A 16,769-nucleotide genomic window follows, 5' to 3' on the forward strand; every position below is an offset into this window, starting at 1 on the left:
ATGGGAGCCCTTGTTCACAAAGCAGAGAGGAATAGCCAAGCAAACTCACTGCAGACTTTAGACAAACACAAAGGCACTTCAGATTTTGTGTGCTGAGTTAAGGCTTCTAGTAAATTTTTAACATAACCTTTCCCCAACGGTTTACTTTCAGAGAATAATCTGTGTGTGTCTATGTGAAAAAGGAAACAGAAATTTCAAGAAGAACATTTAGAATATGCATTTTTTTTCACAGAATTTTCACTTGCTACAGGGGTAGAAACAAATCTGACTTCAGCAGGTTTAAATGGGACATGGTTTATGTGCACTGAGAAACTAAAATCTCTTCAAATTAAATTCATTATAATTTTTCCTCCACTATTGTTTTGTGTTTATATTTTAGGCTCTCATTCTGTCCTGAAAAAGATGCATTTACAAAAGGTTGAGTCTATGTAAGATTCCTGCATGTCTGTACATGGAACAACCTATTAGAAAGAAATGTAGATTATAAGCACTGAATAATTGGGGTTATATACTTCTGGATCACTAATATTTTTTGATACTCTACTAAGGCAGTACATGATAAGACAGTGCTCTCTTCTAAACACTGTTAATCATTTCTATTCCTTCTTAGGATGCTGCTTTGAAAGCCTTTCAATGCATTCAGTGAATCCAGACTCCAAAGAGGAAGAGCACTTCTTTGTGCAGTTGCTTATTCTTTTGAATTTCCTTGTTTAAATGCCTCAGAGCTTACTTCAGCCTGACTGGCAGAATACCTAAAAGAACAGCCCACAACAAAATGTAAATATATGACATTCTGCTTGCGGGACAAGTTATTTTAACAGTGAAAACAAGTCTAAATAATTTTGTTACTGGTTTAAAGAAGAAAGTGTAAGTGTGACTAGATATGAAATGTTTTTTTAATCTGTTAAAGAAATTTATTTGTATTCATTTTAAGGGAAAACTATAAGATGCACTTCCAACATTAATGCTTTCTCTCCACATTGTCAGCTTCCACATGGAGCCAAAAGACTCTCTTGCTTCGGCTCGCTTAAGATCCCCATATCAGTTCTGACTACTTTGCAAGCAATGTTATTGGGCAAATGGAACTAAGTAAGGAGCAAGATGCTACACAAGGTAATAAAGGAGTTTACAAGCCCTTGAGACAGTGGTTTTGCAGAAACTGGACTCTTGTCCTTTCAAGGGGTCATGTGAGCCAAGGAAGACAGATTTACCTTCCAGACGGGCTGAGTTACACAGGTAGTGGTATTGCTTTCTTGTATTAGTGAGCCCTTTAGAACGCCTGAGATGATCACCTCCCTTCATTCACAGTACCACATCAGGACCTGAACTTGAGCTTTGTCTAATAATTACTTCTAAATGTGTATTACTGGAGAGCCTTGTTAAGGAAACTTAAACCAAACATGTTTTATACAACTCTATCTGTAATGTGAAATTACCACAAAGCAGACGTAGTCATGAGCTGACAATTTTTCTACTGAGCAATAAGATTACATCAAATGTCCCAGCTGTCTTCCATGCTAGGACTCCAGAACTGAAATGCTCTGAATGTGGCTGGTTTAGATCTGGGATTTTGTGCTGGAGCTCATTCTGAAACAACTGTGCCAGGTGTTTCCAAGATTTAACCACTGTTCCCTCGATTGCTGGTGTTGGTCCGAGGACTCCTTGTTGTTAGGGTGTTGTTAGGGCTTTACCATTGTGAATTCCAACAAATGACAAATTTAGCAGCAAACTCCATCCCTAAACCACTGATTGCTGGAAGTTAGGAGGACATACCAGAAGTCCCTTCGCTCAGTGTTTGTCACACATCTTGTATTCCTTTTTCACTACAACAAGTATCAGGATACTAGACTAAATGACCCATTGCTCTGATCATATTCAGCAGCCATTCAGTGCAGCAGCCTGCTTGTTTTCTGCAAGTCTCAAAGTGCTTTACAAGGAGTACAGATGCAAAAGTGTGTGTCAGAGAAGTGAAGGGACTTGCCAGCAATCTCTGAGCAGACTGACTCCTAGCACTCAGGAACACTGCACAGACATCCTTAGCTCATTTGTGGTGTTTCTTTCTTTCCTGTGGCTGTTGCTAATTTGGCTCTTATAAAGCCCCTAGCTTATGATTTTCTTGGTGGCCTTTATAAGTCACTGTCATGCGTTCTGTTAAGTTCAACACCCCTACAAACTCTAGCACATTCTCAACTTCATTTGTGCTCTGATTCTGTGATTATCACCCTTCCTTTCCTTTATTTTTTTGTCTTTCTTGGTATAACATGAAATGCAGTGGAAATAAATAATAACAGAGGCTGTCATTCACAATGCTAATTAGGCATAAATTTCTTTAAATGTTCTAATTTTTTGCTTCATAACAGCAGTTTTGTTTTCTTCCTCATTGGCAGCAAATCCAACTACATATAAACTGTAAACCCTTGGGCCTTCACACAACCTTTGCAACCCCTTTTATATTATCTCTTGATACTGCTGTCTCCAAGATGTCTAACCATATCTGGAGCTGTCTGTTTGCTCTTGGTTTACATGTTTACTATGAAACAACATATTCCTTCCATAAGAAGTCTCAAGCTCCAACTTTAAGCTTTTAGACCAGAGAGTCTGTAAAACAATTAGTTTTTGGGTTTATGTTCTTCTGCACCTAGTAGGTGAACAAAATAATTTAAAAAAAAAAAGACAGAGTACCTATTCATGCTAAGAAAAGTGTTTGGAGCCAAGGGGAAAATGAAAGATCAGACAGTGCTTGGGTAATGTTTCCAAAGGTTTCTCAGTCTGAGAAGCAATGACCTTAAAGGGAGGACTAAAGGGAACTTAAGTCTGGATAATACAGTTATTATCAAAAACAATGGAGTTTTCGTATGGATTACTGACACTGATTGAAAGAAAACTCTATTCCATGATCAAAAGAGTAACTAGATAATAGAAAAGATCATGAAAATAATTTATCGGCTTAAATGTGATCATGACAAATACTATGGAGATAGGTATACACAGTACACAAATAGTAACCTGACATGGAATTCAGCACAGAGTAAATTTCACTGACAGTGGGGCTGAAACATAACTTCGGAGGAGGCAACAGTGCTGAAGCAAACAGGCAGCCAAGATAGACAGAGTAGAAATAGATGCAACAGACTGTGAGGCATCATGATATAATACTGCTTGTACTATGATTGCGCCTGGAGATTTGAATCAGATTTTGTAATCAAGAGCATAAAAACCAGTAACATTTTTGGTTCCATTTGGAGTTTCCACTGACTTTTAGGCTGAAGTTCCAAACAGAGCATAGAGCAAAAGATACCAATCAGGAAAATAAACATTGCCCTGGCCCTCCCTGAGCTTGCTAGCTAACAAATTTATCCCTCCAAGCACAAATCAGAAAGTTGTCATTGAAGATAGATGCCAAGACAACTATGATAGATGCCATCCAACTATGTGGTGCTGATCTTCATTTTCCACCTGAAGGAAACCAGAGATCAGCAGAAGCTGGGCTATCTCCACTATGTTTTTCAATCTTCAGACCAGTTGGAAAGGGACCAGAGTAACTGGGAGACACACTCGAAGTGGGAGCAGCAACAATAAAGGGCTTATATGAGACTCAGTTAGTAGGAAAGCACACATTATTTCCTGACTCAGATATCTGAAATAGGTGAGGGTTATACTAGTGTCAGTGAAGACAGACATGATCGGTTATATAATTAGACAACTTCAGTGGCCCCTGACACACGTACTTCACAACTGCTTGTTTAAGAGATGTTGCTGTTATCTTACTGTTTGACATAGAAATGCCCAGAATCTTTTACAACACCAAATGCTGCCTTATATTTTATCAGTGAAGAAGCACAATGGTCTAAAGAGCATAGAACTCCCAGAACCAGTACCTCTGAGACCCTTAGCAGGCAGAAGAACTTTGATTTTCTCCATTTCTATTCCTGTGATGACTTCAATGGTGTGATTTTTCATGTTGACATGCCATCAGTTGCCTAAGGACTGGCCAGACCCAGTTTTACAGAGCACACTTGGCAGGAATCCACTGTGTCCCATCCCTACAGTAACCCAACCTGATTTCATTTTTTTACATCCAATAATGAGGTCAAGTTGTAGCTGTGAACCAGACATCTACCACATGAACAGCAGAAGGAACCTGAGCTGGAGATGGCGTTCCAAGACCTGCTAATTTCTTTTGTAAATCTGGGCACTGAACACTGCTTAATGGCACTGCCCTGCTGTTATAAATACCCAGGCAGTCACTTGACCTTGGCAGCTGCTTTGGCTAAAATAATTCTTCTTTGAAATTGGCACTGGCACAATAGGAGCACATGCTGACTGGCCCCTGCAGCCTGGCATTCAGCTGGAATGAATGACCTTCATGTTGCTCTGAAGGTGCAGCTTCATGACTGGCTTACGCTGCGCTAAGAAGGGCCAGTACTGAAAGCAGTGTCCCCACCTCCTCCTTTTCCCCTGCATTACATATCCCTGCCCGCTTTTCTTCTATCACTGACCACGCTGAAAATTAATCTTGCCCCCTACAAAGATTCAGCTCAGTTTTGGAGTGAAGCAAAGCAAACCCACAATTCTGGGATTTAATGTATTTCCCAATGTAACATCTAGATTAAAACAGATGAATCAAAATAATTTCTTTTTAACTTGCACTTTAAGTTGACTAGACAGGTAAACATCTATGCTGTGTTTATCTAAAGGAAGATGAGATGAATCCCATCATTAAAGTGTGTGTTCCTCTCTCCTACATTTCCCCATTAGGAAGTTTTCTAAGCCAGCTGACCAGAATCCTTTATAATCCTAGTGAGAGGCATGCACCTCTACAGGGACTTCATCCTCTTAACCTATGTTTTAGGACTGGTCAAATTGCCCTCAGGATCAAGTGTCAGGTGCCAATAGTCTGCCATTGATGTTTGTAAGGGTCTGTGTTTTCTCCAATTACATTCCCTAGGTCAACAGTTCACTATCACATCTGTCATGTCAGATTTCAGAATCACAGTGTCAGCCTCAAGACAGTCAGATCATTCAATGAGCTGTTTTCCTTCACCTATCAGCCATCCATGGAAGCTAATATTGCCCAAGCCCAGTGACCACAGACATTTTCCATGGCAAAAACAAGTGGAAGAGGGCAAGGCTTTTTCTTCATATTTTTTCTGCTTTCCTTTAATAGCTACCATCTTATAACTGATATTTAGATAACATTATAGCTCACAAATGATACATTAAAAGGTAACTGGGAAGTTGTCCAGAAGTCACAACTATATTTTTTTTTCTCATTTACCACATCAAAAATAAAGCAGAGACCTGGTCCTTTCTTGGAAGTATTACTGCTGCAGTAACATCCATTTGAAGTTTGTCAGAAGACTACAGTCTATCAAGTAGAACTCACCATATAGAATAATATAATTATGCTACAGTATAATTATTCTTTAACTACAATTACCTCTGCATACACTGGATATTAGAAGTGTTTTGTTTAATACAGTTTGTTTTATATGCAGAGGTGACAAACTGTCCAAGGTGCAAGCCCTCGCTCCACAATATGAGCTTCCACCAAGAGAACTGGTTGGCATAGTTACACAGTCTAACAGCACTACCAAATCCTTTGTAGCATTGATGAAATCTTAGCACAGTGGGAATTAGGATAAGAGTTAGTGCAAAGAGTAACAGAAAGAGGCAATGGATGAAGGTAACCATCCATGCTCACGCAGCTCATTGAGTTGCTACTCAGAACTCACGACAGCAAACAATTACCATATACAAACAGGGACAGATGTCAAGTTCCTTTATTACATGAAGTAACCACCAGAGACGCGGTGCTGCAAATGTCCTCATAATGTACTTCCAATCATATGCCAAACTATTTAATTATGTTTTGTACAATGAAGAAATAACTAAAGAGGAAGTGGAATGTAATCAGTTTTGGACATGTATTTGGTTTGAAAGGTAAGCACCACTTCCCCAAGTAGGTACAACAGCTGCAATGATATTGAATATCACTTGTGTAATAACACAGGCAGATACGATTTGACATGCATTAAGCAGGACCATATATTCAATAATTTCAAATGTGAATAGGTTTGCGAATGTGAGCAACTACAAGGTTCATCAGCTGTACTAAGGAAAAGTATGAAATAAGTTTAGGGTGTAATAAGTTCTAAGGAGTTTTATTCTATTCACTGATGTAAAACTAAATAAATAAATATGACAATCGCTAAAGACAGCAATGAGTAGAATGATGATCTGTAACTAAAGAGATGATTTGGAAAAAATGAGGGTGTTAATATCTATTACATAATGTTCTTTAATTTTTTTTGGTTTGGTTCTATGAACTCTTCAAAACAGCTAGGATAAGGGCCTCCACCTTTCAGACACAGAACCAGCCCAAGTAGGCAAAGCAGTCACAATCAAGTTATAAAAGGATAAGACAATTCATTGACACACAAAATACAGTTTTTATCTGCTTTCAGAATGACTTTCATGCAAAATGTTCCCAATTTTTTTAAACTTTCAAAATAAAATACTTCTAGTTGCACTTTTGTAAGCCAAAAGACCCTGCCATCTAACATGCACCTTATTCAATCCATTCTTTTTAATTACTATTTAAGTCATGATCACTAAAACTGAAATCCAGGAAAGGTAAATTTCTACCTACTTTTCTTAAGGTGCTAAAAAGCAAATCAACACATTACAGGGAGCTCGTGATTTTCGGAACCTATCAAATCTCCTGCTGTACACATGTGTATGTCTCGGTATTAGCTGGTAAATTTACAGTGACACAGAGGTTTCAAGAGTTCAAGCTAAATGTAAACAGTAAATCTCTGGCACATACCAAGTCAAAAAATGCCATGTTTATCTAGCTGGTGTTAGTTGATATCGGTGTTGGGGCTGATTATGCTGCTCAAGACAACTTACAATAGTCTATGTACATGCACTATTATTAAGAAGTGTTTGAATTACAACAGTGGGTACAGGAAGAGGTTTTCACATGGACTAAATTTAGCTGAGTGAAGCTAATCCCCATCCCCAGCTCCTTCTGTAGTCTGAGCACAGGCTTAATTTAGTCTGAAGTTGCAGGAGAGGCAGAGAGCTGATCAAGTGTTTCTCAGCCACAACAATAGGAAGGGACTCTCTTTGTGCCTGCTCATCCTGGCCCTTCTTGAGCTGCCTCTGGTGTTTGCTGGGCACTTCACTGAACCCAGTCATCTGGCTAATGAACAGAAAACTACTTCAAGGAAAGAAAAGTGATAGCTTTCAGCTGATTTAATGAGCTGAATCAGCTCAGGAAGAGATTAGAGAAGCATTAAAAGCTGGTGGGTGCAAGGGATGATTAAGGGATGGAGGGCAGTGCTTTGAGTCCATTCTTGCCTCCTTTCACTCAGCTCTGCTCAGCAACTTCACCCTTAGCTGCTCTGTAAATGAGAACTTTAATGGTGGAAGTGGCTTAAAGGAGTTCATACACCCACATTGGAATTTCTCACTCCCATTCTCATGTTGCTGTCACTGCCATGTGGCTGGGTAATGGACTGATATAAATGACCTCCCTGAAAACAGGGATTTGCTTTTGATCCTGTCCCCAGTGCAATCGCGGCAATACAGAAAAGGTGGTAGCAAACGGTGATGCAGGACTGAAAACTGCGAATGTGGGGCAAAAAATCTGAAGCTGGCTTAGCTTCTGAAGCCAGCATCTCTTACTATGCCTTAAATCACTTCTGAAGGAGTTTCTGCTGACTGTGGTGGGGGATGAAAATAGTTTTCCCAGGCAAGTACTAGCACTTGGGAATATCGCCATCCCTCTATTTATTCCTTCGCCATACCAGGAGGGGCTCAAATCCCTTCTTCTGCAGGCATTTTGCTTAGGTGTGAGTCACAGAGTCAAAGCTGGGAGTCTGCGTTACATGCAGACACCAGTGGGTGCCTGTGGTGGGTGAGGGGTGTCTGGAGAAGTCAACCTGAGTAATGAGGACATGAGCTTTTCCTCCTACACCTTAAACTTGCTTTGGAGGTGACTTGAAGAACTGAGGAACAGTTTATATGTCTTAGCTTCTTTTCTTAGAGGAGAGGAGCATCAATATCCAAAATAAAGGTACTTAGAAGGAGCCAAATAACCAAAAAGCAATGACTTCTTATCTCCGCTGGTTTGACCCAACTTTAGAGCAAGGAGAATGTATTGCAATCTTCCAGGTCAGATTACAAATGCCAGCCATTAAGCATTTCAATGGTTCTTCTTTCAGAATATTGCAATGGTGTGTACTAAAGAAAACAACAGTTCCTCACAATAATCCAAAAGAATTGTAGAAATTATAAGCGGGCACCTGTTAAATCCAAATCAAAGGTATATGTTACAGTCGTCCTAAAGCTCATGGCTCACTTTGCCTTGCCTACAGCATTACAAACCAAAATAGATGCTTGATTGGTTGTATAATTATGTTCTGTGTTACAGGTTAGAAGAGAAGATCCAAAATGTGTCCATGGATGTCTTACCTGACCTTTGTGTGCACCCTCTATGCTCACTACTTGAAAATGTAACTCTATTCACTAAGCACAGGACAAGCATCTGTCCTTGCTTTCAGCAATGAGTTTTTTTCCCTGCAAAGCCACATGAACAGATTAGCAGAGTCAAGGGTCACTTGGGACTCAGAGCATAGTCTTTCTTCCTGGCGTGCCACCAAGTGTGATTTTAAAGGTAACAAGGTTTATTCTCACATTTTGAAAAGTTCCTGGTTTGAAATACATGTGTTTAAGGAAATGTTTCTATGAGATCAACCTGGCACAGATACTCGAATACCTTCATGATCAAATCCCCCCAGGTTGATAGAGTTCTAAGTTACTGTGCCTTCTCCAATGAGAGGCTCTTGTATTGCTGCCCGTTGCCACCTCTCAGGACATATGCGGGTCAGCTAAATTAAGCTGTGACTAAGGAGACTCCAGGAGTGCCCCCAGCATTTAAATATACATTGACACAGTGCAGCTGCCAACAGTTCTCCTCCCTCTCCCCATAAAGCCAATACCATTAGGGGTAAGATGCTGCCCTACATTGTCTCATTGGTATCCGCCAACTTCCATCAATACCACCACAAGCCTCCAATGGGTTCAGTGCAGTGTGCCCTTCCTCGGACTTAGCTGTAGTGATGGAGCCAAACATTATTCAGTACCTGGAAATATGTTAAATAACACTCTCTGGAAGCTCAGCTGTGTTCACAGTGTTTTCCACAAAACTTGCTCTGTGAACTGGCAGAGCAGGATGGGTCCAGAGTACAACCTGGCAAAGGTTAGTTAAGATATCAATGGTCACTTCTCAAAAAGGAGAGCAGTCGATCAACCTTGACCCTTTACATCAGCGATCTGCTTCAAAGGCAGTGGCTGGAAGTCTATGACTGTACTAGAGAGTATGGGCAGAAGTATGTTTCTACAAAACAAGCAAAAATGCATTTGGTCTGTCTTCAGAATGACAACAATTTTTAACAAAGTAAATGTGGGATCGTGCAAGTGAATGTCGAGGTGGAAGGGAGTGGGAGAGATGACTCTGTTCTTTAATAAAATTCAGTGTAAGCAATGTCCAGATGTGGGGGGTTCAAATAGTATAGTATTTTTTCCAAATATGATATGCATATGAGGAAACCTGGAATCAACTCCTAAAGAGGTAATAAGTCCTACAATTGTGAAACTACTTCAGAAGTCATTAGAAAGATTATGTGTTTCTATGTGAAGCACTACTAAAAACCCTACTGTAACATAATAAAGTATAGTATACAGCATTACTGTACAAATCTTTCTAACTAGATGAAACACAGTGGCACATGTCACTCTTCAGGCAGATGCACTACAGTATGTGATTACACACTCTAACTGTGACTGCACTATCACACGTAAGTGTCCAGAGAGGTGTTAGGTTGACAAAGATATATTAGATTCTTCAGACATACAATGAACAAAATCCATACACAAAAATCTTGGGAATACTAAATTTGCTGAACAGTTAACCAGTTCAGAGAAAATAAATCATCCTTATTGTGTGGACATTAAATCACTGTCTGTATGCCATAAAAACTTTCAGTTCTATATATTTTTGCTTGTAGTTGGAAGGCATTGACTGAATGGTCCTTGTGGAAGACAGACTTTACTTATCCATAGAAGGTGTACAAAATGGATTGTAACAGAATACAAAATGTTTCAAAATATTTCTTTGATAATTTAAAGAGAAATTAAACAGGATTTTTGACAAAAATATTTAGGATGGTCTTCTCTTTTTTTTCCTTTTCTTTAAGATCATATTTTACCAAGATGATGATAGCAATCCTGTGAGGCCCTACCAACATTGGCTCAGTGGGGAAAAGAGGAGATCATAGTCTGTGTAAGGATACGAAGAATTACTGAGGGCACAGGAGGGAGGGAGGGAGGGAGGGAGAGAGGGAGAGGAAGTCCTTCCCAAGCCAGGTCCTTTGCCAGATTCATAGGTGTATATCATACTGTATTGGCCCACTTCTGTCTTATTGTTTTATTTAGCAGCTGTTGTTTCTGCTGAACTTTTTAGTGAGCCAGAGCTATCAAGGCAGTTTAGTTGCTACAAACTGAGTGCTACTACTTACCTAACTGAAAAAAATTTGTGACCATCTATGTCCTCTGATATCAAAGAAATTAATTAAATAATATCATCACGTTTCACTATGGTCCCAAACACTGAAGCAAAGACCTTACTCCACCATGATGCAGCTTCGTCAGAAGAAGCCCCATTTTTTCACTTGCTATGGCTCCCAGATGTGCTGTCTTGGTCAGCTTCTGCATGCCCGTGCATACTCTTGGAGTTACCGGGGGGACCTACACACCCAAATGCCCCAAAATAGAGAGTAAATCAAGATTATTTAGAAAATGCATGCTATTACGATGAGTTGATAAGAAAGATTCATTTAAAGAGAAGTTTTCCATCCGTTCTGCTACCACTAGGAACTCCAGCTGCAAGTGATCACAATGCAAACTTCTGCATACGTGTATGTGATGTATATTTGGTTTTTTTTTAATTAACTACATTATAAAACACTTATGTATTATGAATGTGTAATCTGTATAACACAGTAAAATCTTCAAGCAAAAACTAAACAGAAACTAGGCCCAGTGACAAAAATAAGGAATCATTCCTTCAAATGAAATTGAGGTAAAATAAGTTTGCAGAACTGCCATTCCAAGATAATTTTTCTTTACTGTGTGATTTATTTCCCCTTCGAAGAGAAAATTCAAATGAGTAAGCACAAAATTAAAATATATGTGAACTAGAATTTTAATTCAGCATCTGCAAGCACTGTGTATGCACCAGCACTTATTTCTAGTAGCTCTCTGTATTTTGCAAAGCTGGACAACTAGTTCTTTTTTTCTCCATTACAGCCATGTGAAATAATGCTTAGGATATATCCATCCCACAGTCCAAAGACCTGATCTACCAGGTCTAACACAGTGACAGATCACATTTTACCTTAGGTCCTCCTGCCTACAACCCATCTTCTTGAAGTGTAATGGACTTCCTTTCCTAAGTTATTGTCTTCATAATGTTTACTTTCTTAGGACTACAGCCATCATAAGTCTGTGGACATTAAATCACCAAAATTTTGCTGCGGGAAGGGTTTCCTTTAACAGAATTTTTCAAGTGAGATCTCTGTTTCTAAGCAGGTTTAACTGTAGTTTTGAAAAAAAAGAAACAGCAGGAAAAATCATACCTACTTTCATGTGTTTTGGAATGATGACGGGACAAATGCAAGCAGTGGAGCATCTCAGACTTACCTAATTACAGACTTTGTATACAAACTAAAAGTTAAATGCAATTAAAATGTACACACAAAACATATGTTGTAATTGTATGAAGGTTACTGGACAAATTTATTTAGACTGTGTCCCTTAACACTAGGGTTTGTTTTTCAGGAAAACTGCTTCATCAAAAATGCCAGTGTTGTCAAACTAGAGTTGAACTTTGAAACTGTGACCTGTCACCAAGAGACTTCCAGTGTGACCTTGGGGAGATCTTTTCACCTCTCTGTGCCTCAATCCTCCATCATGTAGACAATAAATTAGTAAATAACTAAAAGCAGGAAAAGAGAATAATCTTTTCTTCTGCTGCCCTACACCTGCATTGCATGTTTAGATTGCAAGTGCTTCAGAGAGGGCATTAAATACCCCATGTTTTGCCGCAAGCAAAACAAATCCTAATCTAAATGAGAACCTAGGAGAGCTGTTGTAACCTGTGGTAGATGGTCCGCTGTGCCTTTGAAAGCTCTAAGACCTTGCAAACAGACAAGTGTCATTTTCCTCTATAAATGCAACTATGATGAGTGATTGATGAACACTCATGAGGAGAGAGAAGGATCCTGTCAATTACAAGCACATCCTATTGGGTCTGGTTCAGGAATGAATGCACTTTGCTCCAACGCTTCCCTAACCTCTCTTGCCTCATGTTCTCCTTTCTCCTTTCTCTCCTACCTTTTGTTCTCCCTTCTCCCTTATTTTCTTAAAGTTCAGCTGTCCACTTTCCCATTTGGATTATACAGAATAAACTTCCTCACCTTTACATTTCAGTTTGGAATTATCACCTATCTCTAGCTCCCATTTCAGCTGTAGTTACCAAAGTCTTGAATTGATCTATGGCAAGCTGTTACCTTAAGTGCAATGTGGACGGCTTACTTAAATCATTCCTTTCCCTCTCTTTGCAATGTCAAAAAAAAATGTAAAGAAGCAAAGTAGGTTATGGTCCATATGGTCCTGCTTTTATGCCCATAAAAGCAGGTTTGACCCTTTTCTCACCACTTGCGCTCACTACCTCTCTTGTGCTGGCACCAGCACTTGTTTGGCTGCTTGCTGAGCCAGAGGGAATTAATCCAGCTAATATTATCCTGGCAAAAAAACCACACAAAGAAACCCAAACAAAAAACCGATAAAACTTTAACTGGCCACAACAACAGAAATGAAAGGTAACCATAGACTTAGATGGGAAGGGCTAGGCTCTCTAGCCTAGTCACATTTAACCCAGAGACATTTTGGGAGGACTTTGGAATCTACTGTTCTGCTTTCCTTCTTGTGAGAGAGAATTAATCGTTTGTGACCACAAACCTAAAGCTTTTTTTTATTTTCCAGTGAAAATAAATGTGTACAGTTCAGTATTTTTCCTCTCCTTTCCTCTTCTACAGCTAGAAAGAAGTAATGTTAGAGTGTTAGGAGAAAATACTCTTTGCTGTCCTTTCCTATTTCACATGCTTTAGTCCCACAGGAATTTCAACAGATTACTTCCCCCTTCTCTGCTCAGCAACACTGGCAAATCATATGCCCAAATTTTCAGTTCCAGAGGTCAGAGGAAAGGCACTTCACATCATCTGACTTTTACTTTTATTTACAGTGATGGATGTGCTTATTTAACAAGGCACAAAACTCCATGCACGCTCCAAGGGTTCATTCCGTAAGTCCTATATGCCACAATTTTAAAGTGATGCCCGACTGAGGTGTGGTGAAATAGTCAGAAAGAGTGTGATGTGGAGAGGGCCTAAGCAGACGGAGGGGGAGGAGAAGCACTGCATCAGGTTACATTCCTTGTTCCTGCCAAAGCATTTGTGTGTGACTCCAAGCATGCCATTGTCCCTTGGCAGGATTTGTTCAACCACAAAAAATTCAACTTAAGTCAGCTGCAGGGTAAAAAGCAGAGAGTGTAACAATCAGATACCACAATCTCGAGCAACTTTCCCCTAGAAAAGCATGTAAAACACTTTATTTTTGCTGAATTTCTTGCTTGCACTAAGCAAGCATCCTGGAAGTGTTCAAAGCCAGGCTGGATGAGGGTTTGAGCAACCTGATCCAGTGGGAGGTGTCCCTGCCCGTAGCAGGAGGGTGGAACTGGGTGATCTTTAAGGTCCCTTCCAACCCAACCCATTCTATTATTCCCCTGAATGCTCCTTCTGGCCAAGTTTATGGGCCTATTGTGAGAAACATCTATTCACTGGTAAAATACTGAAAAGGACAAAGTCTTCGAAGCAAGGGTGATAATATTTTTATTTTACAATTCAGCACTGAACCGGATGCCCTTCTAAAAAAGGCATCCCATCTTACAAAAGCAGTATTTATATATACTAGTTTTAGACAAAGAACCATGTAAGTCTGCAGAGGATAGGGACATCACATGACCAACATGATCAAGTGAAGCCGTTTTATTGAGATTTTACATTACATTTATACCCCTCTTCAGCAGGGGTGAGCTGTGGTGTTACAAGCTGATTTGTCAGTTCTCCTTTAGCAGTAAACAATCATTGTTTACCTACAGTATTATGCTTTCCCATGAGAAACGGCTATGTGAGCACTCTGGTCTACAAAATAACAAGTCAAGGACTACTGAGGAAAACTTCCCCAGAAAAATGACAGGAGTACAAGGCAGAGCAACTTTCTAATAAAACAGAGAAAAACCTTAAAGGCAAGGTGTCCTCTACAGTGACTAATTCTTTTACAAGGCTAACTTTATTCAGGTGCAGAAGCTGCGTTGTGCACGTCTAAATATCTGTGCCCATTTGGATCTAAAAATTCCTCAACATAAGTCCTCAAAGAATGTTTTTAGGTTAACCACCCATGTTCGGGAGGCTTCCTTCAGGTTATCTCCTGACTGAAAACAACTACATCTCACAAGTCAATTAAGCACAACAACAAATTCTCGCAGCCCTAAGACAGGCTCTCTCTTGACCTAAGAAAGCTACATCTTACAAGACAATTGAGCATATCAACAAGTTCTTGCAACTCTGAGAGTTCATTCTTTCAGGTTATTCATCCGTATCTGGAGACAGTCTGCATATTATCTCTTGGGAACTGGTCCAGAGGAGGCTACAAAGATGATCATAGGACTGGATCACCTCCCATATGATGATGGGCTGAGTCAGGCTTGTTCAGCCTGGAGAAGAGAAGGATCTGAGGAGACTTTACAGTGACCTTCCAGTACCTGAAGGGGCTACAGTAAAGCCGGGGAGGGACTGTTTATAAAGGCTTGTAGTGATAGGACTAGGGGGAATGGCTGGAGAGGGGCAGATTTAGACTAGATATAAGGAAGCATTTCTTCACGATGAGGGTGGTGAGGCCCTGGCACAGGTTGCCCAGGGACGTTGTGGCTGCCCCATCCCTGGAGGTGCTCAAGGCCAGGTTGGATGAGGCTTTGAGCAACCTGATCCGGTGGGAAGCCCACGGCAGGGGGGTTGGAACGAGATAATATTCAAGGTCCCTTCTAACCCAAACTGTTCTATGATTCTATACAGGGCAGGTTTATATCACCAGCTAATTAAACATACAAACCATCTGCAAGCAAAATCTATCGCCTAGTTATCACACCGTGGAAGAGGGACGCGTCCCCCAGCACCAGCCCCTCCCCTGGCCCGGGGCGGGGCGGCGGCACCTTCAGCCTCCGTCCTTGGCGGGGATTGAGCGCGGCGGCCAACGCCTCCCCGCGAGCCCCGGGAACGCCCCTTCCGCTGCGCAGCCCTCATTGCCCGCGCCTCGCGCCGCAGCCGTTGAGTCTCCAACGCTGCGCCTCGCGCCCTGCCTCGCCGGTGCGTGCGGGGTGGGTGGGGGTGCTAGAGGGTGCTAGAAGGGGTCCCCGGTGAGGGGGAAGATGTTGATGCTGGAGGGGGTCCCCGGTGGGGGATTGATGCTTGAGTGGGTTCCTGGTGAGGGGGAGGGTGTTGATGCTGGAGGAGGGTGGAGGGAGTCTTCGGTGAGGGATGATGGTGGAGGGGGTTCCCGGTGGGGGATGATGCTGGAGGGGTGGTCGGTTGGGGAGCGCGGTTGAGGGGGGGGAAGCTGGAGGGGGGACGGATGGGGTCACCCCTGTGTGTGGGAGGGATGGATGGGGTCCTCGGTGGGGAGGTGGGGGTGATGCTGGAGGGGGACGGATGGGGTTCCCGGTGGTGGTGGGGATGCTGGAGGGGGATGGATGGGTGGATGGGGTCCGTGCTGGAGGGTGATGCTGGAGAGGGATGGATGGAGTTCCTGGTGGTGGTGGGAATGCTGGAGGGGGGCGGATGGATGGATGAAAGGATGGATGGATGGGGTTCCCAGTGGAGGATGATGCTGGAGGGGGGCGGATGGGGCCCCGGGTTCTGGGCGCGGGGGCTGCCGGCGCTCGGTCGGTGGGATTGCGGGGGCCGGAGCCAGATCGTGGCTCCTTCGTGGGCGCTCGGGCAGGATGGCGGCTCCCGGCCATGCGCATCGGCCCTTGCCGGGACGCCACGTGCCGGCCCCTCGCGGCTCGGCGAGCGGGGAGGGTGAGGGGGGGATGGATGGATGGATGGATGTGGGAGGCACCGCGCGGGGCTCCGTGCGCCGAGCCTCGGGGCCGAATGGGAAAGAGCCGAGGAAACCCCGCGGGCTTGTTGTTCCCAAACCGGTTTGTGGTTTTATTACCAGTCCTGGGGCCCTGATGGGATCTTGAAAGGGAGGTGAACGCCGAAGAGCCAGTAAGGCATGGAATAGTTAGGGTTGGAAAAGACCCTAAATATCATCTAGTTCCAGCCCCCCTGCCATGGGCAGGGACACCTCCCACTGGATCAGGCTGCCCCAGGCCCCATCCAGCCTGGCCCTGAACACCTCCGGCCACAGCTTCCCTGGGCAACCAGTGCCAGTGCCTCACCACTCTCATCGTGAAGAAATTCTTCCTTATGTCTAGTCTGAATCTGCCCCTCTTCAGTTTATAGCCTTTGCCCCTAGTCCTGTCACTGCATGCCCTTGTAAAAAAGTCCCTCCCCAGCTTTCCTGTAGCTCCTTCAGGT

The 16,769-nt window shown here is 42.2% G+C and overlaps 2 protein-coding genes across 2 annotated transcripts in view; both read right to left on the reverse strand.

Moving 5' to 3' along the window:
- The window catches only part of ITPR2 (inositol 1,4,5-trisphosphate receptor type 2), a 998,050-nt gene that overhangs the window by 19,970 nt on the left and 961,311 nt on the right, over positions 1–16,769 (reverse strand). The window lies entirely within an intron of this gene.
- Positions 15,485–16,210, reverse strand: LOC138716963 (uncharacterized). Its single transcript, XM_069850127.1, has one exon. The coding sequence runs from the start codon at positions 16,208–16,210 to the stop codon at positions 15,485–15,487; it is 726 nt and encodes a 241-aa protein (XP_069706228.1).

The sequence above is a fragment of the Phaenicophaeus curvirostris genome, chromosome 1 (genome assembly GCF_032191515.1).
Source record: "Phaenicophaeus curvirostris isolate KB17595 chromosome 1, BPBGC_Pcur_1.0, whole genome shotgun sequence".
Lineage (NCBI taxonomy): Eukaryota > Metazoa > Chordata > Aves > Cuculiformes > Cuculidae > Phaenicophaeus > Phaenicophaeus curvirostris.